Genomic DNA, 27,330 nt, shown 5'->3' with positions numbered 1-27,330 from the left:
GGGAGGGGCTAAGCCTCTTTGGAGGATTGTGGCAACAGCTTGAACTTGTTACTTTCCACCTTAAAGCCATTCGAAGCATTTCTAGTTTAGATATTTTGGGGCTTTTATTTCAATTTGAATGCATTTCGATTTTTGTTGTACAATTAATTAACTTAGTAACGCGTGAAAGTAAATAGATAACCGTAACAGAACCAACTCAAATGGTGGCTTTATGGATGACATGTATTAAGCAGCGCAGCTCCTTGCTCTTTTTGGGTAAATATTATCGTTTATATATGAATGATTCCATTACATATGTAAGCCTGGGCATTAAAAATATACAATATGCATGTGTACGATTAGTTTTTTGGTTAAGGCAGATCTGCATCTGTCTACCCTAGTACGAGTATTTGATATTGACGCTATTTTGCGGTGTAATGCGGATTACGTATGTATGTTGGTCGGGTTTTGTTTGGTTTAAGTTTAGGTTTAAGGTGCATCTATTTTGATTGATATTGTTTGATTTTTCTTTTCTTTATGTAAGTATCTTGAGTTATGGCATAGTTTATGTGGGGGATATTGATCGGATTCTAAGCAGCTGACATATGTACAATAAATTATTGTTGATTCTGATTATTCAGATGCGACACTGATCTTGATCGGAATATACAAAGATATCGATTTGTGGTATTAGATATTCTTACATATGCTGTTTTTTTGCGGTTATATTTGGGGGGACATTGGGTATCCTGACATTGAGTGTATTTGTGTCTGTCTGAGAGTATGTTTTGTGCTTGTCGATGATTCGCTAACTACTTCGTAAATATATCGTATCTGTGTGCAATAACGCTTAAAATCATTACATGTATGGGTATGCCATAAGCAACATATATGTGTACTCGTACGTTCGTAGTTCCATTACAATCTTCCCGCTGAAAGACACTTTCTGAATTGACAAATGCGCTAAGTGAGTGTCGGATGGATTCACTTAGCTGGCTGTAATCGTATTCGTATTCGTATAACAGTTATAAAATCTACATAATTCGTATTACTGTCTGTGCATTGAGATTTGTTCGGTGGATGTTATATATTGTATACATATATATATATATATTATATATATTATGATATCTGCTATTACTTATTGTTTTTGTTTTTGTAGAAAATAACATTCAATCAATTGTTAAAGCATTCGTATGTTTCTTTTTTCGAAAATTAAATTTTCATTTAGAGCGCACATAAAAAATTGAATTTTCTTCGATTTCGATTTCGATTCGATTTCTTTAGAATTATTGAAAAAGTACTTCTAGAGAATTAAATTAAATTAGGGATTAAAGCCTTTGAGGCCCTATTGAAAAGCTTCTTTGAAGAAAAAAGATGACGCAAGCATATCTGAACTGTGGCAAAAACTTTAAATGCATTCTTTGCTAAAATATTCCTATCTATAAGAGCAGAATTATCGAAGAACGTGAACCACCTTTGGTTTCCTTTCATCTCTGCAAGGCTCTGACAATCTCTGGATCACTTAAAAGGTAATTAATTCAACTATAAAGGCTAGACATTGGAAACAATCGCTGGTAAATAATATCAACTTCTAATTAATTTGTCATTTACGAAGTCTACGTAATTGGAAAAATGCCTAAAGTAATTGCCTTACTATATGTATGCTTAAAAGTTACTGTAATGCACCAAGAGATTTCACTTTCAGTTTTATCAGCGCTATAAGTATATCCATATCATCCGTATTCAAATTCATATCAATATCTATATCCAATTACAATCATTCCAATCAACACATTTACGCGTACTTGTTTATAAGAAGTACGGTCCGACATTGTGTATATGATACTTAGTCCAACACTCATATTCGAATCATTTGCTATGCACTTTACGAATATATATATCCATGTGAGTTATCTTTTGTTTGTTCCTCCTTCAGGCATTTAGGTCTGCTGAATTGAGCTCAAGAATGCGGGATCCACTGATGCCACTTTGGCTGTGAGGAACGCATGCATGCAGAAAAGCAGACTCTGCAGCACCTGGCACTCCAACTCCTGTGGGAGATCAGGTTTAGATTTATTCGAATGGTGTGCAAGTGGCGACTCACCTTCGTTTCGATTGCCCGACTGTCGTGATCCTGGAAGTGAAGCTTCAACTTGGACTTGCCATCGTCGCTGGAGCCCCTCAATTGGGAGAACTTGTAGTGCCAGACGACGGCGGATTCGGCGCCCTCGGTGAGAGAGAATCCGGCCTGCCAATCCAAGGTTAGTCCGCCGCTCTTTCCATGATGCGAGACCGCAAAGGTTTTACGCTAAAACAGAGATTAAGATATAGTAAATGCAAACTTACGCATGCTGGGATATTCACTTACGCCCAATTTGATGACGCTGGTCACGATGGCCGCATTCCAGCTGTTCTCAATGCGCAGCAACTCCTGGCGAGTCTCCACGCTCAGATAGCGAGGTTCGTGCCCCGAACTCTGCAGCAGAAAGCAATGCTGGCGACTGTCTACAGTCTCGGACTCCTTGACAATTCGAAACATGGTCTGATACACCTTGTAGACCACCAAAGCCTTACTGATGCCAGCCACATTCAGCTGGAATTTACAGAATACAGAATACAGAGTGTTAATGAGGTATAAATATAAGGAGCAGCAGGCACTCACTGGTGGCGTTTCGAATAGCATCACTTCGGTGCCTTTGAGCAATAGAAATCTGGGCTTGTAGCTCTGCCAGGATATATTGTTATTGATAACTCCCTCGTTCACCCAGCCCATGTACTCAATACGTTCTCCCACCGCAAAGTTTCGATTGTACAGCTTCATCTGTGGATGGATGGGGAGGCAAACATTGGGGCAGGTTTCTTGTATTGTTTTGCTTTATCACCACTCACCTGTAGATGCGTTAGGCCTACCACATTGTCGGTGATCAGTTTGAGCCATTGACTGAGGATAGCCAATTCATCGCAGTGAATGACCCCCGTAGTGACGCCGTTGAGGCCACGCACTTCAAAGGCATTGGGTCGCAGCTTGTCGGTTCCGTAAATGTATCTCGTCACATAGGCCATCATCAGGGGCACTGCCACCACATCGGTCCAGCGCTTCTCCGGCTCGGAGCAAATGGACATGGGACGACTGCAGCTGCGACTGATCGTTCCACTGTTGACGGATGATTTGTAGCCCTCGTCTGCCTTGAGTTCGGCACAGGTGGCGTCGTTGTCCGAGTCAGGTGTATCTTTGGTTACTAAATAAAGGGAGGGATCAATATGTGTCTTAATAGATAACTTTTTTTGACTTACATTGCTTCTGTAGAAAGGGCGTGGCAGCCCGATAGTGCTTCACTGTGAGTACCACAATATCCCCGGCATTTCTCAATATATTGACGGCATCGTCATGGGGACAGGCCGTGATATATTCCCCATTCACCTTGATGATGGCATCGCCCACAAATAACTGACCCGTGATGTCCGCCGCCTGATCTTTGTAGATCCGCGATATCAAAATCGGTAGCTTATGCTCGGCTCCACCTTTTATGCTCAGTCCCAGGCCACTCTGCTTCTGCCGCGTTATCTGAACCATTCGTTCCTGTGTGCATGAAATGGAATATGTTTAATCTTGTTGTTTACATCGATTTCTATTATGTCGGTGAACTCACCTTCGATTCCATGGGCGGTCCATTTGGATGGCAACTGCTTGGCGTCACTATTTCTAACTTTTGGAGCGAGAGCAGCTCCATGGTGAGGTTAAGTCGAAGTGGTTCCGGTCTGCTTTTGCCATCGCTGACATGGACCATACCAGTGCGTACCTATAAGGGATTTATAAAAGTCAATTAATGGATAATTTCATTTATTAGCTTTGGCATACCTTGAGGTTTTGATCGAGTTTTTCTTCTATTGGTGTTGCCATTGTGTCAGAGAGCTTCATATTTTCTAAATAAAAAAAGAAAATTTACATTGAAGATCATCATAGACGAAAGGTTTTTTGCGATTTGGTTTTTGTTTCACCTTGAAACGAAACGAAAGCAGACACAAAGAACCTGGTGTCAATAAATTGGCAATCATCGAATAGATTTCCAGAGCATTTCCAGAGTGTACGTACAATGCACACACTCACATACATAAATATGTATATTAGTGGCAGTACATAATTTTTGCATTGCTTTCTTCCCTATCTTTCGTTTTTTCGAATCATCATCAAACGCAATTTCATGCTCTCCTCCATGATTCCATGTTCTCCTTATGGTCAGCTCATCTTCTCTCACCCACCACATGGTAACACAGCTGCACGCTCTATCTCTTCTCGACATTTACAGTTGCATTAACAAGTGGTGGTCACTCTTCAAACGCACAAAAGGGGAGGGAGAACACAAAAGACAAAAGTCAAAGTCAATGGGAGAACAAGAGAGCATAGTCTGTAACTTTGCATTTTTTTGGTAATTGAATGCCACAAAGAATTATTATTATAATTAGGCTTATGTATGTTGCTTCTCGAACATTTTATGTTGCCAACTGTTACCGTCCGTCCACGTTTCCCTTTAGCTTCTTCTAAATGCACAGCATTTATTTATTTCCTCCTAACACCTTTGCATTAACAAGTGGTCACTCGTCAAACGCACAAACCAGCGTTCTCTTGGATTATGAGAGGGAGAACACGAAAGTCAATGAGAGAGAAATTAGGAAGCGCAACAGAAAGAGAGCATGGAATGTTCTAGAAACTAGCCTCCTACGCATTCAAATCTGCGCCGCTCTCTCACTTTACATTTTTCGGCAAGAACAAAAGCGCGCGGTTTTAAGTCAGCTCCGCGTTACGGGTCGCGAAAACCGGGAAAACGATGAAAAATCGTTCGGGAAAATAGACGGGCAGTGGTGCAGTGCAGTATACTGATTCTGTGTGGTTCTGTGCAGTGATTTGGTGAAGTGAAGTGTAAAGTGGTACTGTGTAATAGTGAAGTGAAGTGCTGCAGTGTAAAGTAAAGTGATACTGTGCAATGGTGAAGTGAAGTGTTGCAGTGAAGTGGGTGCAAAAATGGCAATGAAAAGTTTCTGCGAAAATGAAGTGTTCAACGCATAAATCTTTTTTTTCGTTTAGGTGATCTCTGGCAATTTGTAAACGTGTGTGTGCGTGCAAAAAATTCGGAGCAGCGCTGTTTCCAATGCCCAATTTGAAAAAGAGGAGAAAAGCAAAAAGAAGAGAGTGACGCTCTCTGTCTCTCCGTCGCCAAAATAAGGAAATAAGTGAAAAGTGTATTGTGTTATTATTCTATGCAGACATTTTTTTCGTGATCTCTCCCAATGTGTTTGCTTGCAAAAAATGCAAAAGAAACGGGAAGATTTTCCCCTTTCCTTTTCAATACCCAAATAAAGAAGTGGAGAAAAGCAATAAGAAAAGAGCGAGTGCAAGTGTCATATTCCATGGTGAGGTAAGGTCTTGGTGATCTAAGCCTCTCTCGCTAGTGTTTCCTCACGATCTTCAGTCGAGTGCCTCACCTTTTATTAATCTACCCCAAATATGTGCTCTTCTCGAAATGTGCTTCGAATTAATTCAATTCCTTTCGTTGTGCCGGTGCAAATTCGTTTTCGTATTCGTTCGTAAATCGTTCCATCGAAAATTATCGCTCGTGTACTTAGTCTCACGTCCCGTTTATCCCTAAGGCTAACAATGAAAACGTCGACTTCTCAAGTGTGAGGGAGAGGAGCAGCAAATGCTGCTGACGGAAACGTAATGGCATAATATTATTGCCGAAATGGTAAGCGAGAGAATGAAACCTTTGCTGTTTTTATAGAAGTCGTATATGCAAGAGGTACATACATACATACATGTGTACATAGATGCAAAAAATGTAATCAGATAAAATATTGATCATTCGACAAAAGTCACATATGTATTTACATATGTACGTCTCACAACTTTACTCATGGCCATTAGATGTGATAGTCCACAACAGACGTCCAATCAACATGCCCCAGTAAGCAGACGACGATTCTTGTTGTTGAGTGGCCATGGCAATGGGCGTTGCAAGAAGTGTAATCAAATTGTTTGGCCCTTTATCGATTGGACAACTACATGCAGCCGAAGCATTTCCATGCCTATTAAATTACACTGCCACGCTCTCAATTATATAGTAGACAGATAGTTCAAGGTGAACTGTGCAATTGCGTTAATTAAATTACACTTGCAATTATAATCAATTAGCCGCACTCAGCCCCCGCGTTCAGTACTTGGATATCTCTCAGCAAGAAATGATCCCAAGACAGATATTCAATTGAAATACCTATGAACCGAAATACAATGTTTATTCTGGGAAAGCATGGGGCCAGCATATGTTTTCCATTAGAAGTGGAAAACAAATATGCATCCGGAAACCTATGATATGAGTGAAAACACATTGAAGTGCGCCCCCGCCCCTCGCCACTCTCCACTCTCCTGCTGCTGTTGAGTGCCGAAGTGTGGCCACAACTGTTCGTCAGGAATGGGACGAAACCACAAATAGGTATGGCGGATAACCACTTGTGCTCCGCTCCGTAAATAGCGATTGTGGTCGGAGGGTGGCTGCTTAAGAAATGTGCAGATGGTGCATGCCACAGTTTGATTTCAACTTCATTGATTTCTGATTTCAGCAATGGGAAATATCTACCCATCAATCCATGTGCATCGGATCGGTTTCTTCGATAAAAAATTGGGATAGATAGATTTTTGAGTCAACGTAATGATAAAAATGGTTCTTTCCTTCGAATTCTGTGTCTTCTGTGAGACTTCTATCGACCCCATGTGCATCATGCGCTTCAGGCCAAGTGAATGTCTTGTCAGGCAGCAGACATGAACATGAAGCCACAATCGCTTCCCCAATCCCCACATAGATGCCTGTTGTCCGGGGTTACAGTTACCTTTGATTATGGCTAAATTACGTGTGTGCCTCGGTCGGGTTGCCCTTTGGCATGCGTGCTTGTAAACCGTAAAGCAGTAAAGTTGGGCCCAAGTCAAAGTAGCAGGAAAGGGACTGTCAAAGAGGTACTCAGAGCCAAAGAGAGAGATAGAGATAGAGTTATGTCCCTTTCGAACCAAACAAGCGAACATGTTCGCTCGTGTCTCGACAATCAGCTGTGCTTGGAAAAGAGCAGCAGGAGGCGAAACCTTTCGGGCGCTGTTTGCCTGAAGTTTCAGCGATTGAACTTTTTGCAGCACCAGCAGCAGTAAATGAAACACACGCACATGAATCCGCACACACGCACACGTGCACACATATATGTACTTTCATACATACATACATATATAGTCGATACTTTTTGCCAGAGGGAAAATGTTCATTATTATTTAATGTTTGCTAAACATTCCGCCCGCCCACAATTGATATAGGGTCTGTGTCGGTTGGTTCACTCAAGGGATTATTACCTTTATATATTGACAGAAGTAGTTACACATTCATACATGCATAGATATATGTACATATACCTAACGTATGTATTATATTATTCGTTGTTGTTGTTGTTTATGTTGTTTTTGGCGTGGCTAAATCGTTTTTATATAAAATGCAGCTTGTACACACGCGTTCGGAGAAATCGCGTTTTGAATTGGGTCACATTGCACAAGTCTCGCACGCTGCGATTCAATTCTGATATTTGATTTCTGGAAGTGGCTTGAACCCGTTCGTGGCCTGACCGCACGATTTGTCCAAATCGGAACTCATAAAAGTATGCTAAATTTCCGTTGTTTGTCACAGTTTTGCCCACTTCACCAGCAATGTATATGTATTGGGTATACGGGGTGTACGGGTGTGGGTGGGGAGTACGTGGGTGCCGCTGCCCTCCTGATTTCGAATGCACAACGTTCCCAAAGGCTGTACGGGAGCGAACTGAGAGCACACAGCATGGCACGGCTCCGCTATAAACATGTTGAAAGCGGGACGGAACTTTCTCTCGTAGCCCTCGCTGCACCCCCACCAGCTCCAGAACTCAGAAGCTTTGTGCAGCCTTCTACAGACCCCATATGTTGGAGTCGCGGCTCCAGAACAGAAAGCTTTGTGCTTGCTGCCGGCCCATATGCTGGGAGTCACGTCCGAGTGTTTCACCATTGGGGTAGGTAAGCGACCGAACTTTTGATATATTTAGAAAAGAAAGCATTTCATTTTACAAATGAAACGAGCTTTCCGTTAAAAGTCGAAAGTATGGGGCAGATGGCGCTGTCATGGACCTAAAATGTTTAGTTATATTAAAAGACAACGCATTTGATGTTGGCGACACTGAGAAAATGTGAGAATTAAATAATGTAAAATTATTGTAGTGCCCTACAGACAGCGGGCACAGTTTTGTCAGAAAAGAAAGGGCTCATAGGAAGTAGTAATGTGTCACATCAACTCTCATGGTAATACCGATTATAAAGTGAATAACTTTGATGTCTAACATGTAGCCTATTGAGCAACCCCTCTTCCCTAATAGGCATCAAGATAGACAATTCTCTGCCTTACACTTATCATTTATTCACGTGGGATATGAGTGCATCAATCCCTACATTTATGGATATGTATTCAGGTGGGAACGCTAATTACTAATATAACATAAAATATGATTGGTCTCTTTATCAATGCACAGCAAATGTGATCTGAAGAGCGTAAACTCACAAGAAATCTGCAATTCAAATACCTCATGTGTTAACAGACTTTCTAAAGATTTCGAATTTATTAGGTTTTTGCTGCACCTGTAAATAATCCCGTAAGGGGCCTGTACACCGGCCATCTTGAGCCCTATTTCATGTTTGAGCTGGACGAAATGCTCGTTAAATGTTAATTAGAACGCTGAATCAGCTGCGTTAGCTCATTAAAAGTTTTGCGTACCCATTTTCGTTGTTATTGTTAGCCAGAATGGGGCCACGGCTGGCCAGGCCAGGCGAGGACCCAGAATCAGGAGCAGGACCGACTCTTGGCTCAGTGATAAGCCCGTGGAACAAACGGCATTCGAATACAATGACTGAGGGCAAAGTTAATTAACGTATTAGCCCAGGCAGAGACCGATGGCTCACACTCTGGCAGGTGCTCCAACTCAACCAATCAACAAGCGAGAGAGAAGTCTGGCTAAAACCAGGCGGGAAACCAGGCTCCTGCTTCCTGGGCTTCTTCGATTTGCATTCGTCCTTGAGGCTGCTGGCCTCGGTCGCAGGGACGAGTGAGATACAGATACTACAATTGAAACATTAGAGTGCAAATGTAATCCTTTGAATGTGGCCTGGCCTGCTGCAACACGAACCCAGTTATCTTGGGGCCATGTCCAGGCCAATCACTGCAGTCCTGAAAAGTTTATTGCGGTGATGGGATGTCGAGAGGAGGTCACACAATGGCAGAGAGTGTTCTGTGTTTGCAGAAGCGGAGATGAGGCAGGTGCATTGGATCATGCTAGTCCCCCACTTGTCGCTGCCACTCAGCGCAATCAGTCGGGGACTTAAGACATTGGTGGCGACTCCAACAACAGTGGCAATGGGAAAAGTAACAGCAACATTGTCGGCATTATTGACAAAAGTTTTCAGTTTGTTTTTGGCAACCACCTCTCTTCACTCTCTGTCTCTGTCTCTCCGTCTGTGGCTAAGGGAAATCCCTCTCTTTCACTGTGACTGAGGAAAAGCACCGCTCCTGCTCTGTGGCTGAAGAAAACCATGAGCAGGAAGGAGCGAGGCGAGCACATTTTTGTTAGCTGATTGAAATTAGTTGATGCATAAAAAAGTTTGTTTGCCAACAATTTCGTTCGAAAATATTTCGGCTCTAAAGTAAAATTATGACTGCTTTGCATATTTTTCGGTTACCAATGTAAAACTTTAGACCCGAACCCGAACCCGAACTTATTGGCATTGGCAAATGTCGGGAATTTATGGCCTGTGCAAATGTTGGTTTACCATCTCCATCTCCGCCAAGTGCCATGCTGTAGGATGGATGGCAATGGCAATGGCCCCGACTGGATTGGGGGGTTCTACTTAGGCGGATTCATATAATTGCATTAGCCGATTCCCCTGTTGATTCTGGTTGAAGTGATTACATTGTTGTTGCGATTAACAGGAGGAGAGGAATTCTTTAAACAGGAAGAGCAGCGTCGTGTAATTGAATAATTATGTTATTCTGTGGCACGATGAACCTGACAGATATCTGTCTGACAGCTGCCACGACATGAACTTCGCATCCAAAAGCTACAGCTTCCGTGTTGTGTCTGTGCAAGTGCCTCAAGGATACACAGGGTATCTAAGGATCTAAGCGGCAACACAAAAATTTAATTAAGCCTGATGGCTGCTTCCTAGCACCTTCGGTACATTAGCAAACCAATTGAGTTAGAGACCAGGCAACGGACAGCAGGGTAGAGCGTCATCTCCACTTTCATATAAGGAGGATGCATGTATGTATGTGTGTATTCCGATTGATTGGATAGTTGTCACCTGCAGGATTATCCATTTTAATGCAGTTTCACGCACTGCTTCCTGCCGAGCTGAGCCAGCAAACAAATCACACAAACAAGCAGAATCAGGATGATTCCAAGGAGGAGACTTCATACACCAACTGTGGATGCAGACCACGCATGCTACATGCTACATGCCACACACGCCACACGCCACACGCCACACGCCAGGCGACAATTTCCGTTATTTCTGCCGAGCTTTCCATCCCGGATTTTTTTTCCAATCCCCATAGCCAGCCCCAGATTCAGCTACAGCCTCAACCCTAGATTCACGGCACGGAAAATGCTTTCAATTTAGCAACGAGCACGATTCGGTCGAATGCATGGCAATCAAAATGCGGTTAGTTGCGTGTGGCAGCAGCAACAACTGTAGCAGCAGCAGCAGCAGTAGATGGAATGGAAGTGGGGCGTGGGGCTGCCGCAACAACCGTGGTAACAACGTTGACAACACAGCGACAACAGCAGCAGCAACGACAACATTTGGATGAGAAAAAATGACAATTGTCAACAATTTTAATTTTCATATGCACGCAACAACAGAAACAGGAAAGGCAGCCAGGATTAACATACGCCTCTCCGTCCCTCAAAAAGCCAATGAAGGCACAACACAACACACTCCGCTGCCAGTTTGTTTGCATTTGTATTGCTAACAAAGAGTGGACAGCAGCACGCCCCATGAGGCAAAACGGGACAGCGCCTTCCCCGCATACAGTGGTGGGCGGAAATAGTGGGTTGGGTGTGGGCTGATTGCAGGGTCAACAGTGGTTGGAAAAATTCGTTTTGTATTTACAGTTGCGGTCAAACATATTAGCTGTGGTTGATGCACTGTCTATGCCATGAGTATAGGTTGGCATTTATGTCTTGATCAACAACGATATGTAAATAAATGTAGATTGATTATTTGTACATAATCAAAAACCATAAAATTCCCCACACAGTAGCATCCTACAACGATTAGCATCTCCAGAAACTTGAGTAACGTTGAAACTTTCTCAAGCACTATATTAATATATCGCTCTCACTTTGATTTACGATCCATTTGCTTTAGTTGCTATAGAACCAAATAATAACAGCCCGTGCATCCATCATCCATCGTCCATCCATTGATTTACGCACTCTGCACTCTTAAATAGCGTTTTGGGCTTCAGCTTGAAGCCGGGCAAAGCTTATAAATTAATTAAAAAATCAGTATAAATACATAAATCAATTACCCGCCTCAATAGGACTCTCTGCTGCGATACCCCCACCGCTCCGCTCCCACTATCCATCTGTAGGGCTGCGCTCTTCAGCGCCAGCTTTGGCGCCATGCAATTACTTGCCCGGCAGCGCCAACAAGCCGCAGGGGCAAAAGTGGAAGGAGAAGGGGCCAAAGAGAAGATGATGAAGAAGCAGAAGAAGGATGCGAAGGACTGAAGCGATAAAAACGGCAACATGGCGTTCAAAGTGCACAAAATGGCGGTAATTCGCGCTTTGTTGCTGCGCGGCCAAAACGCTTCAATGAGTGGGTGTGCGTGGCACAGCAACAAAAACTACAAATACAGCTACAGCATAAATTACAACTACAACCATAACCACAAGTGTAAAAGGAACACCAGAAAGAGTAGTTTTACGACTCAGAGATTTAAATACCCTGGAAAATTGGTTGTTCCAATGTACGGACCGATCTGTAAGTCTAATTAAATTATCTTTGGGTTATGGTAATCTGAAATTATCAGTTCGGGTTGCAAAAATGTATTCAAAGTGTTATAAATCCCTATGGAAGGGTATCGGCCCAAGATATCGAACCAAGAAAAGTGAGAAATCAGGAGAGGAGAGCAAACACGAACGCTGCTAATAAGAGCGCGGTCGATGCAAGCGCTGCACTTGCCGAAGAAAATATATTGTTCAGCTTAATTTCCTCTTCTCACCCGCCTCCCCCACAGCCATTGCATCCTCTGGTTTTCTTTTGCTGGGCCAAGTTTTCCCGCTGGTCTCTCGCTGTTCTTGGGCCAAAGAGCAAGCAAGAAAAAGCGTGAATTGTTCAGAAAATGTGATGCAAGGATGTCTTTTCCACTTCTCTCTTGTACTCTTACCCGCTGCGGTATGTCATTAATGATTTCCTTTCAAGCGGCCAATGCAATTATGTACTTTGCCGTTGATGCAGGAGGGGGAGAGAATAGAGACCAGGAGCCAGAAGCCAGGAGTTAGTTAAAGTCAGCATAAAGTTCCCCTTATTGTCTGAGATTCCATCATTATCATCCATAAATTCTCTCATATCTTTGCCCACGAATGATTAAGCTACAGATACGAGTACGAGTACGAGTAGTGCAGACACTTTGGTACGACAAACAGAACAAAATTTCATTAAATATTGCTAATCAAATAATGCTACCAAAGGGACCCATGTTACCAGTTGGAACCATTAACCACACATCCAAGTGAAACTTCAGCATCAACGTCATACTTTATGTGCGAGAACTTTTTCCATTGGCCAGAAAAGTGTGTGCTGTGCTGTGCTGTGTGAGTTTCTTGCAAATGGAAAGCCAACTTTTTTTTCATTCGACCATCCAAATTATGAAGTACCATATGTTGAGAGATGTTTTGAGGTGGGGTTTTTGGTGGCTGTGGTGTGGCAGCCTTTTGAGTGATCTTGTTGGCAACCGCACTCGTACATCAACCTGAGTGCTGACCACTTGCTGCATTCGCAATGAATTAGGTACACCGAAAGGCATTCCAACGTAATGTTTCGGATTTGGAGTGGAACATTTGGCTCTTTGCAACTATTAAGCTTTTGGTTTCGGGTCTCTCATGGATATCGATAGCCCTGTAACCCTCAACAGCATTGCCAGATCAGAGACACCTATTTGCCCGCTAGTATTACCTCCTCTAAGGGCACACAACATCTCTGCATCTATAGGAGTGCTCTTCTGAGTTGAGTTAGCTTCCTCTCAATTTTTCAATTACTTGGGCCGGGCCTTTGCAAAAGTAATGACCGACACTGAAGGCAGAAACAGAACACAAACTGAAACAGTAACACCAACTGGCAACTGGCAAATGGAAAATTTTGTGCTTAATTTCATTTCCGTTTAGGTGCCATTCCGAATGCCATTCCGTTTGAGGCAAGGAAACGAAGGAGTGGAGGAGTCCAGGGTCCATCGTCCATTCCATACTGCGCAACAATGAAGCGCTTGGGTAACGGTAAATTTCATTTTAAAAGCATTTTCATTTACATTTTGTCCATTTGATTTTGCCATTGAAATTTCGAGAGCGAGAAACTTTTTCTCCGTTCAGCACAGCAGCAGAAGCAGCAGCAGCTACAGCAGCAGAGGTAGGAATTTTATTGTTTTACCATTATTACAGGTGTGTGCCCTGCGCCAGAAGCTGTATGGGAATGCTGTATCCTGGGGCTCTGTGTGTGTATGGGTGATTCCCCCAAAACAGTTTTACGACCCAAACGTTGAGCACTCTGCCCCGACACCGGCACCAAAGTGCGAACCGTGATGGAGCCCAACAGCCGGAATGGAGCTGGCCTCACTAATCCGTTTGCATTTTTAGTGGCGGCCAAATTTTAACGACGCATCTTTGGAATTTGTTTAAGAAATCTATAAGAGAGCAACAGCACATTTCGTTATTGCTACAGCTACGGCTCCAGCTCCTGCTTCACCGCCTGCCCCATGTTTTGGGCTTCCCTGCTCTCCTCCTTTGTGATTTTTCACATTGTCTGTATGATGGGGCTGCTCCTGGGTGCAGGCATTGTTTGTTTTTCCTTGGCTTCCTCTTGTTTGTTGCCTCCTCCATTGGGTTTTTATGCGCGACGCTGGTTGAACGCTTCGCTGCTTTGATTTGCCTTGCTTAACCCCAGTCCACTAACTCCACTGACTCGGCTGACCCCTCTGACCTGTATCGTGGCCCGGGCCAGCGTACGATACTCAGGCCAGTTCCTTGGCCAGGCCAGGATAGAACAGTGGCAGTGGCAGTGGAAGTGGCTGTGAAAGAGGCAGCCCACTCGTGCGCACTTCGTGCTACAAAGCAACAAATCGAGTTTGCGAATAAATGAAATTACTTTTCGGTCTAATGACCATCATCTGCTGATTTTATTAGATTTGTTTCCTTTTGCTCTGTGTTTGTTTACTGCTTCTGCTGCTGTTTCTCTGACATCGCCAGCTCCTGTTTCTTGTCCTGCTGCTGCTGCTGCTCCTGCTCCTGCATCATCGAGAGCTGCCTGCAAACCTGACTAACTGGGGAGCAAACTTTAAATGACTTTTGTGCCCAATCGCTGTAAGCAAAATGTTTGATAAGACGCCGAGTATTCGGGAATGGTAAACCAAGTCATATTACAGTGAAGGATCTTTGGGCGAGCAGGTGACTTGAAGGCTACTATAAGCATCTCTCAAATGGTTGAGTTATGGCTTTTATTTATTCACATTTCATAAAACAACATTCAACGTTGGGTCTTTGTCAGATTTCTAGATCTCAACGCACACAGAATAACTATTAAAAGCTTACAGAAACTGTTTAGAAATAAGGGGAAAACCAATTACAGTGAAATTTAAAATGTTTTTGCCATTAATCACAACAACAGAAAACAAACTTCGGCTTAACGATACCAGGCCGAGGGTACCTAGCGATCAGCAATTGCAAGGAAGCTACTGTAAATGCACACATACATACATATGTAAAACCTCTTCTAGTACCACATATGTATACATACGTTATGTCTGTTAATGTTGACTGCCATGCCGATCATAACAGCGGGTCTGTTAAACTCGTTACAGCGATGTTATGTGTGCATTGGCAATGCTGTTAAGTAACATTAATGCTGCCTGCTAACATTTCTGATCGCCTGATACCTCGGGTCGCAAATTGTGTGGGTTTCTTTTGTTTCTGCAGTTTGTTGTTTTTGTGATTGGTTGTTGGTCTTGTAGAACGTTAAGAATTCTTTACTATACTTACTGACAGAGTTAAAAACAATCTCCAATGTTCCGACACTTATCGCTCAAGTCAGCTTTCACTGTACCAAAAGCCAATATAGGACTCTCATCATGGAAACATGCCTGCCAAGTTTCCGTTTCGTGCTACCCATAATTCTCGCTTGCCATTTGAATACGGATTTTCCCATTCTCCATTTTGGGGATGCTCCTCCTTCTCCTCCTCCTCCTCCTCCTCTTGGCAGTGGTGGGTTCTTCTTGGCACCTGTTGTTATTATTGTTTGTAGTGTTGTTTCTGTTCCTGAAGGTGTTGCTGTCGCTGTCGCTGTGTGTGTTTTGCTCCCTCGTTTCTTGGGCTTTTGCTCGCCCCTTAAGCTGACATTTCATTTTTATAAAACATCTTATTTTTCTAATTTGCAACAGCAGGTGTCGCCATTTTCTGCAATTTTCTGTTTATATGAGAAAAGAGCTTCCTACTCTGCGTCTCACCGTCTCTCTGCTTTGTGCTGCTTCCCCCCACCAAAATTTGTCGCTTTCCCTGCTGTGTGTTGTTCGCTGGCTGGAGCGGGTGTAAATTCAGTTTACTGTAAAATTTAATAGAAAGTGAAATTTTTTCCCAAGAATATGGGGATAAGAACAGGGCCACATCGTGTGTTTGTGTGTGTGTGGTGTGCGTGTTGGGGTGTGAGTGTGTGGATGCGTGCAAATTGGGGTCTTTTGTTTATAGTGTTTCACATGTTTGCATATAAAGTGAAAATTCGTGTAAAGCATGCTGTAAAAATACGTTTAATAAGCTACAAGACGGCTAAAGGCAACGGCTACCCCTCACGCAGTACTTTGCCGAATGTGTTTTTGGGGGTAAGTGGTGGAATGGTAGGTGGAGTGGCCCGTGTGAGAAGTGAGAATCCTTACCGCTCTGACGTCTTTATTAATTCATAAAACGACAAAACGCCAGGTGTCGCTGACGATATGTCTGAGCGCCCAAAAGCTAAGGGATTTTTATGCGTTTAAAAAGTCAAACAACGAAAATTTTCAGAAATTGCTACCAAATTACCAATAAAAACAATGCCAGAGAACACACAAAAACAACAGAGCTACTTGCATATGTATGCACGGGAGAGTTTGCTCCCCAAGATTCTATTGGATTAGGGGCGGGGGGGGTGGTGCGCCTGGTCTACCTACCTAGGATAATTCGTTATCTCTGGGGCGTATCAAAATCACGCTTGATTTACTTTTTCGAGCCATTTAACAAATAAGCAATAAAATCCGTGCATTTCCTTAGTCCGTGTCCAAGTTCCTTTCCCCCACCCCATCCAAGTCGCCACATGCTCCACAGCGTATCCTTTTGTTAGTCCCTGCCACCCCCGGACAGCCTTTTCTCTGTTGTCTTGAGCAAATTGCCATTTTGTCTTCAAATGAGACGTTTATGTTTTTTAATTTTTTTCTTGTTCTCGGGTAATGGCCAATGTCAATGGGTTCAGCAAAGGGCAATCAGGAGGACATCCGAATGCTCAGATGAGGGGCAATTGCTGTGGAGGAGCTCTGTCAAGCACAAAGAGACTTGAGGAAAGTGTTTCCATGGTGAAGGAAAGGAGAAAATGTGTTACAAATTATAGAAAATAACGAATTAAGTTTAAGCAACAATCGGTTTAGCATTCATGCATCATGTATCGAATTTAATCCCTAATTAAATCCCTTTAGAGTCCGCAAATATCCGCACCTTATGCATTTGCTCCACGCAATCAGCACTTCAAATACCAAAATCTGGGCATGAATACGAAAACAGATGGAAGCAGGTGAAGGCAAATCGTAAATCCCTAAATTAGCATTAGCTAATCAAGGTAACCAAATGGCAGTCAGGCAGGTGGTCGGGCAAAGGGGGGAGTGGAAAATCTTTAAACAAACACAATTTTGTGTGCATTTGTGCGTAAGTGCAAGGGTCCGGACCTTAGGCAGCCAGAGGCTATTTGTACGAGTATAATGTATAATCAAGAAGTATGCCATTTGACATTCGAAGGCAGAATTAAATTTGACTGCACATCGTAGTAGCTACCACTCGTAGGTACATTCATCCGCACGGATGGACCACAACACAGACAGAGCCAGGGAGAGAGAGAGAGGAAGAATACACAAGCCACATTTACCAACATTTGCCAACTGCAGTTGCGTTGCTGCCAGTCAAATACGACCAGGAGCAGGACCAGCAGTGGGACCTGGCAGAGATGGAGCTGGCAGCGTCAGTGCAGCGCAGCTGAACCCTGAACCCGAGACCAATTAAATATTGAGAGAAACATTTGCCATTTCGTGCTCCGTTTATAATTAGTCGTAACGTGCTGCTGCTGCTGCAGGAGCAAGGGATAAATACCTGCTTGCAAGATTGTATGTACATAACATATGTATGTATGTGCGAGTATGTATGGTAAAGTCAGCGTCATAATGCTATTTACCAAATGCTATTGATTGGCACCCCACACCGCCTGACTTCAAAGCAATTTTCTTGTCACTCCAACCAAAATGTAAATGTTTTATAGTCAACATAATCACAACGTACATCAAAGGACCCAAATCCGCACAGCTGCCAACTCAGGCAGCCCAGGCAGCCCGACAATCAATCGAATTGCGGAAAATCAGGCAATATTTATACGAATATATATGAGAGCGGGGGGTTCCGCATTCGATTGGAAAACAAATTTTGATTTGGCAGGTGAGTTGGTTGAAGCGAGCTAAATGCCAAAATCTGTGGAGCACCGAAGGAGACAAGTAGAGGGGAATTAGCTCATAATAGTTATAGAAAAGTGTAGGAGAGCAGAAAAGTTTTAATTTAAATTCAATCTATGCATAGATGAAGCTAGAAGTTTTAATGGAAGGCAAGATAAATCCATCCAACAAACTTATTTATTGGGAATATCATTTACATATTTAAACCATTGAAGTTTCAAGCCAAATTACAACAATGTGCTTGATAAGATTATAACCAAAATTTAGACTGGAACTGGCAACTGGCTAGCAGGCCAGTTGATAAATTAACTGAATCATATTGGGAGTGGTGCGCGTTCGGTCAGTGGGTTGGGTGGGTTCTAACATTGATGTTTCAAGCCAAATTACAATGTGTTTTAGAACGATCAAAAGAGATGCTGAGACTAAGACTGAGAGCAGGCGAGCTGGTACAGGAACTGGATAATGGTGCGTGTGGGGCGACCGGTCATCTGATCTTTGAGCAAATAGGGCAATGGGTTGGTTCTGGTCAGCATGCCGGTGCCACGATTATCCAAATGCGCCCAATCGACGCAAGGGACGAGGCTGCGTAGGATGGCAGCGGCCAGGCAGGAGGTGGCCGGTCCACGGCCACAGTTGCTCAGATCGTAGGTGGTGTTCTTGGTGACTATCTGGTGGTAGTACTTGAAGAGCGGGAAGCGCCATATCCGATCACCAGTTATGCCGCCAGCCTTGCGGAATTCCTTGTGCACAAAGTCCGAGGTGGTCCACAGCCCAGTGGCGCCTCCACCGAGTCCATAGTTGACGCCTTGAGCCACCGTGCCGATGTCAATGATCATTTTGGGTTTGTGCGTGGCCTGGCCGTAGAGCAGAGGATCGGCCATCACCACAACAGGCGCCTTGCCCACATCCTTGATGCCCATGGTGATGCCATTGAGCAGGGTCACCACATCGCCACACTTGACCGCCATGCCGGAGGGCATGTGCTCGCAGAGCGGAATGATCGCCGATATGTTCATCGGTAGCGAGAGGGCAGAAGCGGCTCGGAGCACGCCCACACAGACGGCAGCTCCAGCCAGGGCGCCGCGATACTGGTCCATGCCCGTCTTGCCCTTCAGACAGAGGCCGCCACTGTTAAAGGTCAAGCCCATGCCGAGTAGCAGAATGGACTTCTCCTCCGGGGCAGTGCCGCAGTAGGCGCACTCGAGCATCAGGGGCGGCTCGCAGGAACCCTTGGCGACCATTAGGAACGACGACAGGCCCATGTCCTCGATCCAGTCCATGGAACGGACCTCCACCGTCACGCCGCAGGGGCACAGAGCATCGACGGCAGCCTGGGCGAAGATGGACGGGGTCATCATGTTCGCTGGCATATCGGAGAGACGACGTGCCAGATTCTGGGACTCGGCCTTGAACAGGCCACGGGTCCAGGCCTCACGGTCCCCCTTGCCATACAGGTCCAGCTTTGGCGTCTTTGTGCGATTCTTCTTCCTCTTGTTCATGTTGAAGCGCCACACGGCCAAGGAGGCGCCCTCGGCGGCCTGCTCTGGATAGCCCATGCCATCCACGTGCACCTCGCTCATTCCCTGCAGCTGTAGGGCGCGAGCGCCAGCACCGGCGGCCAAACGGACATTCTCCATGCCCATATCCATTTCCTCCTCCTCATCGAAGGCGGCGTCATAGTCCCCAACACCCACGACGGCAATCGCCTGGTATTCACCCTCTATGCCGCTGAACAGCAGCCCCTTGCCCGGGCTGCCGTCCATGTTTCGTTCACGGATCCACTGTATCACCTTACCGCCCACCGAGTCGTCCAGGGTCACAGCATTCTCTGTGGTCTTTGGCGGCTTGTCGCTGTCCCTCTGGTAGACCCCGACGACCACGCCCTTCGGCTTCTTGCACTTGGTCGCATAGGTACGCAGGCAACTCGGTGCCTCGCGGATGGTTCTCTGAAACGAGAGCAACCGACTGGCCGAACGAAACAGCAACAGATCGCGATACGAAGGCATTTTTGGAACGCGACTAAAAAGAACCCAAGACCAAAACAAATTCAACTAAAAAATATTACGAACAATTTTGCTGGCTAGAAAATTTTGTTGTGTGACACTACTAGAATTTGTGTAAAACGAAAAATTTAACGAACAAAATTTGTATTTGTGTTACGATAAACGTTGTGCTCCGCTTAACAGTCCACTACTGAATAACTTATTCTATTCTAATTGAGTGAGAAGTCTGAAATCTAAAGCCAAATCTGCTTGGATCGACCAAAAAATATATATTTTATGAGTATAGATTTTGGAGAAACTAAGAGGCTTTGAGAAAGTTGACTGGATGCAAAGAGTCTTCCCTTTCCATCTAGATTTTGATTAGAATCTCTGAGGCAGTCGTTATGGCGATGCTGCACCTCCTCCTGCCATGGCCATGTTCAGGATTTATAATAATTGCTTGCTTGACGAGGGCGCACCACTATAAAACGCATAAAATAATGACAAAAAGAGAAGAAAAAAAATCATATGAATTTCAATTAAGTAGGTCCGGGACCTGACCGGACCGGAATGGACCGTACCGCGCCTGGCCATGGCCTGGCCAAGTGCACAGCGATAATGGCAGCGAATGGAAATAATTAATTTTCCAAACCAGTGGGCCAACGCTAATTAAGCTTAATTTTTGGTGTTGCATAACTAATTAAGGTGGGAACAGCGCAACCGTAAGAGCCGCAGATGCTATGCCCAGGACTTCTACTGGTATTCGAATTATGTTAAATTGTTGCACTCTTTAATTCCATTTTGTCTGCGGGCAGACGACAATCTGTAATTGAAAAGTATGCTCTTGCTTATCTTTCGACTATTTGAATATGGAATTCAATTTAGTGTCGCATAAGCGCTGGAATATGCAAATCTGTCCAGGGACACTCCTCCGCACAGACGAGTGTGTGTTTGCCTTCTGGCTTTGGGCAAGGTGAACAGAAAAGGTTACATGTGTGTGTGTGTGTGTGTGTGTGTGTGTGTGTGTGTGTGTTTGTGTGTGGCTGGCCAAAAACCAAATTGGAAATTTGCTTATTTCTCGCCTTTGCGCTTGACCTGACCCAAAAGGGCAAACCCCAAAAACACACGAACAAACTTTGTTCACATTGTCCGCCCACCCGTGCACACAGATGAAAGGATAGGTGGCCTGCCGGCGACTGTTAGTTTTGTCCTTCGGCCTGTTTCCTGCTGAATGTTGAATGTTGTAAAATATTTGCCCAAGTTGAATAGTGCAAAAGTATTTGATTTCGACTTAACATTTGTCTATGCGCATTCGTCTGGAATTATGCAATGTGTTTGCAGATAAGAAAAATTTCAATGAAATTGAAATTATTATGCATTTTCATTTGTCTGCTATTTGCCAGGTATTTCTTAGCCAATCCATTCCGCAACCATTACACGTGTGGGTAATTGCATAACATTAAATTTGAATATTGTTAGAGTTGGATGACCTTTTGTTATATTTAATCTTTCCATCACAGACCAACAGACCAATTTTTGATAATTTTTTTTATTAAAATGTATTTTTGTTACAACTAAACGCTTAAAAACTAAAGATTTTTGTTCGCAAATTACCTTAAGTACATAATAATGTCTGAATATATTTTTAAAGAGACTAAAAACCAAGAAATTCGTAACCTTTTTTTGTTTCTGTGGGCAAGATGGAAGGAGGGTTAAATGATAAATGTTGAAAGGACAGTACACATACAATACATACAGACAGGCATAGAGTTTGATGTTATCCTAAGTTTCAATTGGGATTATTACGTTATGATGCAAGTATTTGTTTATATAAGCTATGGACTGATTGGACTCTGATTTGAGTTTAATTATTTTGATGCACATTAGGCGAGTATTGCTTGTGGTTTCGAGGCTTAAGTAGAGATATTTCCTATAACTTTAGAACCGTCTTCGTCTCCGTATTCGTATCCGCAATGGCGATCTGCGTGTGTACAACTTTTAAGTTTAAATATTGTTTATTTTAGATTGTATTTTATTTATATTGTGATTAATGCAATTAGGCAGTTCATAAATTTATCAAAACTTAACATCACATTGCTTCTTCGATTACATTCGAGGTTTGCTTTTCCATATGCGTTTGAAAATTCTGTACCTGTACGAAATCGAACGATTATGGGTTAATACGAGTACAGTACATAGACGATTACGATTACGAGTTCGAGTTCGAGTAATGCTTTAAAATGCTCAATGCTCAATGCTCAATGCTCCGTTTTGTGCGTATGCGCGGCAATTGTTTGTAGCTAACTATGGGCTGTATTTATGTTTTTTTTTTATATGTGTATACTTTATTATTAAATGTGGCTTGTGTATAGTAATGTGTGGGTATGGTTTTTGTATGTTGCTGACGAAATGCACTCAATGGAAGTTGATACGATTAATACCCTCTATAAGTCTAAGTCTAAGTCGAATGCATTGTAAATGCCTCTGGTAAATGCATTATTTATTAGGAAGTGTTGTTTTTGTTTTTGTTTTTGTCATGTTTGTGTTCATTTCTGAAGTGAATATGTCTATGATGATGATGCTGATGATGATACGACGAGAAGTCCTTGTGTTGCAAGTTGCAAGTGTGTGTGCGTGTGCGTGTGCGTGGCATAATATAATCTCTCTGCGGCTGCGGCTGCGGCGGCATTCGATTTACTAAAACTGTTTGGACGATGTGCTCGATGGCGGCATATTGAGAATGAAACTCTCCTCATGATATCAGACATTGGGCTTGCGGAAGATCTCATTCGGATGCTGATTGCTGCTAAAGTTCTGTCGCGTCGAGCATTGCTATTGCGTATAGGGAGAACCAAAGGTAAAATCATAATTAGATGTGTGGTTTTGTCATGGATATTGCTTTGTGATTGCCTGCCATTAGGTGCAAAGTTGAGGGGAGAACCTTAAGTGATTGCATTTTAATTACATTTCCAATGCATCTCCCACCCAAGCAGGCAATTATCATGCATTTGGGTCACACCACCCGAACACCACCATAGGTGAGGGTGGTTCACTTGGGGGTGGTGGATAATGATAACTTAACTACCTTACACCAGTTTGTGTATTCTCACTTATTTTTTCTCTCTTTGATTTGACGTCGTTTGGACATGGCCCGAGGGCTATTAAAATAATTGCTACTGAAATCATTTATTATGGCATGTGTCTGGGTCGGACCATAAACCTGTCGCACCGAGTCCACCCAGAACCACGGGGGGTGGCCCTCATTATCACTTACCGCTTGCTTCTTTTCCCAGGACTTCATGGCCGTCTTGTACTTTTCGAACTCGTGGCACCAGTCCGAGTAGATTTTCTGATAGTCATTGCTCTTGTTCGGCGGAGTGCATCTGTGCCAAGCGCGGGGGGAAAACGAGAGGAAATGGAAAGGAAACATGGAAATGCGATTATAATGAGCGCATAATTACGGAATGCCCGCTACTCACCTGTGGGCATCCACTGTGATGTTGTAACTGCAGAGCAGAGAGCCACCCAAATGGCAGTCGTAGCGTCCGCCATCGGCCTCATTCACGGACACCACAACCAGTCCCCGTTCCGTCGTCTCAATGTACTTTGTGGGTGAATAATGGATCTCATAGCTGGAAACCAATGACATAGTCAAGTAATTGAAGATAAATCACACTTAAAACACAAAGCCTTACCGGCCCTTATCCTTGGAGTGATGGTACCAGGTCACCTGTTCGTTCTTCAGTACCTCGGGAATTTTGACAAAGCATCCCAGGTGCACGCTCTGGCCGTAGGTCACCACAATCTTCTTCTTTAGGACACTCGAATCGCAAATGTCGCTCGTCTCATTGGCCACATCCTGTGGGTGGTAGGCAATCACATGTCATTTCGCCACTTTACACTCCCCACCGCGCCACTCACCTGCAACAGATCCAGCTCGTAGGGGCGGCACGTATTGGCCTCCTTGTCCCAGCCGCAGTACGGATCACGGACACACCGGAAGCAATTGTCGTAACGGCGATTGCACATGGCCAAATCGATTTGCTTGATACGGTGATCGGTGCCGATGTAGAGGCTCTTACGTGTCTGACTGATTTCCATCACCTGAATGGCCTCATTGGGTGCAACCTCAAAAATGTCCAGCAGCTTCGAGAGCGACTCACCGTTCCGGTAATACTGCACGATTTTGTATATGCGACCCAGATTGGTGCCCACGTAGTACACAATGTATTCCTGATTGAGTATATCGATTTTGATTCTGCAACAAAAGAGCACACATGAAAAGGTGTTTTAATCTCTACGAAAATATACTCCTTCACGTATTGCATGTTAATAATTAGCTTTATAAACAGATTAATTACTTTAAAGCTTTTCATTTATTCACCCAAACATTGATTACTCCTTCTGCAGTGAGATGCAGCCTTGATTCAGCTCAAACCATTTAACTTTAATTACTCACTGAATATTAAACATGCGGAATGGAGCTCTAAACTTGACTTGTACTAAGGCTGAAGATTTAAACACTTTTCTGCCTTGTTCAGACATCAGTGCAGGAGTGAAAAATTACCAATTCTTAGTGCTCTAATTACTGGAAATTTTAACTTTATGGTACATTCAATTCCTATCAATTTGTTACTTGTATCTTACAACCCCACATAAAAAACCCTTAAGAATATTTCTGGCATTACTCACTTGTCGACGACGAGCTTGGTGAAGACCAAATCCCTTTTATAATAGACAGGATTGTTGTGCTCATGATTTACGGCTTTGTCCATGAGCGGATGGGATCTGATGAAATTCAGTACTGTATCTGGCAGATTTGATGTATCGTTGACGCATGTACCGGGCCTGGGCTCGGGTACACGCGAATTGAGTACCGGCAGCCATGCGGAATTCGATGAGGATTGCTCCTTGAATTTACCTGCGCGGAAAAGGTACACAAAAAAAAACAATTGTAGAAATATATAAAGTGGAGGGATATAGCAAGGGGGAGCGCTGCAATTGAAGATTTAAATCTACGACGAGCAAAAGGTGTCAGCTGTGGCCCCGCTTGCCACTAAGCTGTCAGTGGAGCCGGCGGAGCCACATATCTACACGTATATGCATGTGTGGCTATAATCCATTCAAATGGATTTTCTAATGCGATTTATGTTGCGCACACGGCAAACGGATTCACACAGAGGGGAGCTCGAGTCGAGTCGAGTCGAGTCGACTTCACTGAAAATTACAAAACACTCAACGAAGAGGATGGAAATGGAATCGCAGTCACATCAGAGCTACGAAACAAATGTGTAGATTGCAAAATAAAGTTTTGCCAATAAGTTGCATTTGTCGTTTTCCAATTCCAATTCCATTTCCATTTCTGGGCAAGCAATCCACTTTTGGGGATGGCCGGACCAAACGGACAATGGAGAAAATTGCACGTCAATGCAAGGCGAAACGTTGACAGGATCGGCATGGCCAGCTCCCACAGATAAGCAGATTTCCCTGTAGATAACCAAATCCGGATTCCGTTTGAAGAGCTTACCATTGAAGGCAGCTTGAATCTCGTTAATGTGAAAACTGCAGACGGCCGATCCAATCAGGCCATTGGTGCTGGTCGTGAATGTGGCATAGAAGCGGGTCTTGTCCGATGGCAGCTGGTACACCGACTGGATCTCATTGAAGTAGAACGGGAACTCCCCGGAGATGCTGCAGTTCAGGCGCGCCTTCAAATACGTAGCCCAGTTGTGGGCCAGCAGATTCTTGCCACCGACATCCTTCTTGCAGACACGAGCGATGCGCGAGTACACGGCCTTGCCACAGTTGATGTACTCCACGGCCGTTTCGCGGAAAAAGAAATACACATAGTCCCCAATATCAAAGGATCCAACAAAATTGGGTTCTGTAATGCAAAGCAAAGAAGCGAAAAAATATGATTAGAGCTGTGTTCTGTTCGAGCTGTGATGTACTTACTGTCCAACCATTTGGAATCGTATTTCAAAGTCCGCTTAAACTTGTACTCCAAACGTTTGGCCGATGTATTGTATAGATCTGTGCGAAAGATAACCGTATCCGCTTTGGTGAACTCCGCATTGGTGCCCGAGTACTGCAGATAGAAGATCAAAATGAATGCCATTCTTGATTTTCAGACAATACATTTCCACTTACCAAACCCGGTAGACCACCGGGATTGCCATCTTCTACATAAATGGCAGTGGAGTTGTCCAACGGATCGTAGGGACACTTGGCAATGCCCAAACCCACACCAATCACATACTCGGAGCGGGGCAAATGTGTTAGATTGGACTGTGGGGTTAAAGTTGTATAGAAAATAATTTAGATATGTGTAAAATGTAACTCAAAGGTGTGTCATGTGCGTGTGCAGTAGATGGCCTTTGGATTAGATGTGTTATCTATGCATGAATAGATGCTTCAGTCTATCGTAGAAGGCAACTGTTGATTGCCATCTAAAGTCAACTGTCGGAGGCAATTCTGTGCCATTCACTCAACGGCTTCCAACCACTCTGGGCTCATCATGAATGGGGAATTGCTCTTGGCTTTTGGCTTCTTCTTCTTCTTCTTCCATCTATCCAACCAGCCATCGACTGCGTGTGTGTTTGTGTTTGTGTGTGCAACTTACATAGATAACGTAATCCTTGGGATTGTGGGCATTGGTGCCGCACACATAGAGCCTATCGCCCTGCTCCATTGACTGTATGACGCGTACGTGATTTTTGCAATCGAAAACCTGCAAAAAGATATCGATTATGGTACCTCATGGCCAGGATAGAAGCATCGAGGAGCGAGTAAACCTGCAGGGATATCCTCAACAAGGGTTTCGACAATGTTGTGGGAGCTATAGCTATAGGTATGGGAGGGAGAATTTTCAATTTATTGTGCCGTGGCATCATCTGTTTTGGCACACAATCGCAGCAATGTCAAAATTGTTGCATCCCCCGTGTGCGTGAGTGCAGCGAATTTTGTGGCAAGAACGGAGCACAAATTGCAATAGCACGCGTCGCTGCCGAAGCTAAATCAATTGGCAACAATGCAACGCGAATGGGGACACCAGAAGAGGCACCATTATGGGGCAACAGAGGAGGTGGCAAAGGGTATGCCAGGAGCAGCAGCAACGGCAACGGCAACAATGGCAAGTGGCATCCCTGCAGAAATTACAGCCACAGAGGCAGAGAGTGAGAGAGAGAGGTGGGGGGGGGGGGGGGGGGGGGGGGGGAGGGGAGGCCGGTATTGTTACGGTTAGGCCACGCCCTCCTGATTGTGGTGGGGTGGCGAGCGGGCGGATTGGGCGTGGCGCGGACCTGGAGGAGCACTACGCA

General features: G+C 44.1%; 3 protein-coding genes across 4 annotated transcripts in view; all 3 read right to left on the bottom strand.

The window, feature by feature from the left end:
• Positions 1-85: 85 nt before the first annotated feature.
• LOC117578533 (gamma-1-syntrophin) lies at positions 86-7,815 on the bottom strand. Its single transcript, XM_034264100.1, has 9 exons — positions 7,367-7,815; positions 3,842-3,906; positions 3,633-3,782; positions 3,277-3,562; positions 2,872-3,221; positions 2,645-2,803; positions 2,351-2,575; positions 2,087-2,290; positions 86-2,033 (listed from the first exon to the last, which is right to left on the bottom strand). Exons 2-9 carry the CDS (start codon positions 3,899-3,901, stop codon positions 1,923-1,925), a joined length of 1,545 nt encoding a protein of 514 aa, XP_034119991.1. The 5' UTR covers positions 3,902-3,906; positions 7,367-7,815; the 3' UTR covers positions 86-1,922.
• A 10,373-nt stretch (positions 7,816-18,188) lies between these two features.
• Positions 18,189-20,182, bottom strand: LOC117591384 (cytosol aminopeptidase). Its single transcript, XM_034284632.1, has one exon. The coding sequence runs from the start codon at positions 20,033-20,035 to the stop codon at positions 18,452-18,454; it is 1,584 nt and encodes a 527-aa protein (XP_034140523.1). The 5' UTR covers positions 20,036-20,182; the 3' UTR covers positions 18,189-18,451.
• A 2,363-nt stretch (positions 20,183-22,545) lies between these two features.
• Positions 22,546-27,330, bottom strand: part of LOC117592291 (semaphorin-2A) — a 33,556-nt gene continuing 28,771 nt past the window's right edge. For both annotated transcript variants that reach the window (XM_034285959.1, XM_034285958.1), the window contains exons 6-15: positions 26,634-26,741; positions 26,162-26,299; positions 25,967-26,099; positions 25,539-25,895; positions 24,704-24,932; positions 23,933-24,269; positions 23,707-23,870; positions 23,491-23,643; positions 23,286-23,394; positions 22,546-22,843 (exon numbers count right to left, since the gene is read on the bottom strand). In XM_034285959.1, coding sequence (XP_034141850.1) covers positions 22,772-22,843; positions 23,286-23,394; positions 23,491-23,643; positions 23,707-23,870; positions 23,933-24,269; positions 24,704-24,932; positions 25,539-25,895; positions 25,967-26,099; positions 26,162-26,299; positions 26,634-26,741 — 1,800 coding nt within the window. In that variant the 3' untranslated portion in view covers positions 22,546-22,771. The remainder of the gene's footprint in view (positions 22,844-23,285; positions 23,395-23,490; positions 23,644-23,706; positions 23,871-23,932; positions 24,270-24,703; positions 24,933-25,538; positions 25,896-25,966; positions 26,100-26,161; positions 26,300-26,633; positions 26,742-27,330) is intronic.

This window comes from Drosophila guanche, unplaced genomic scaffold (genome assembly GCF_900245975.1).
Source record: "Drosophila guanche unplaced genomic scaffold, DGUA_6, whole genome shotgun sequence".
Classification (NCBI taxonomy): domain Eukaryota; kingdom Metazoa; phylum Arthropoda; class Insecta; order Diptera; family Drosophilidae; genus Drosophila; species Drosophila guanche.
This window is presented reverse-complemented; position numbering and strand designations above follow the sequence as displayed.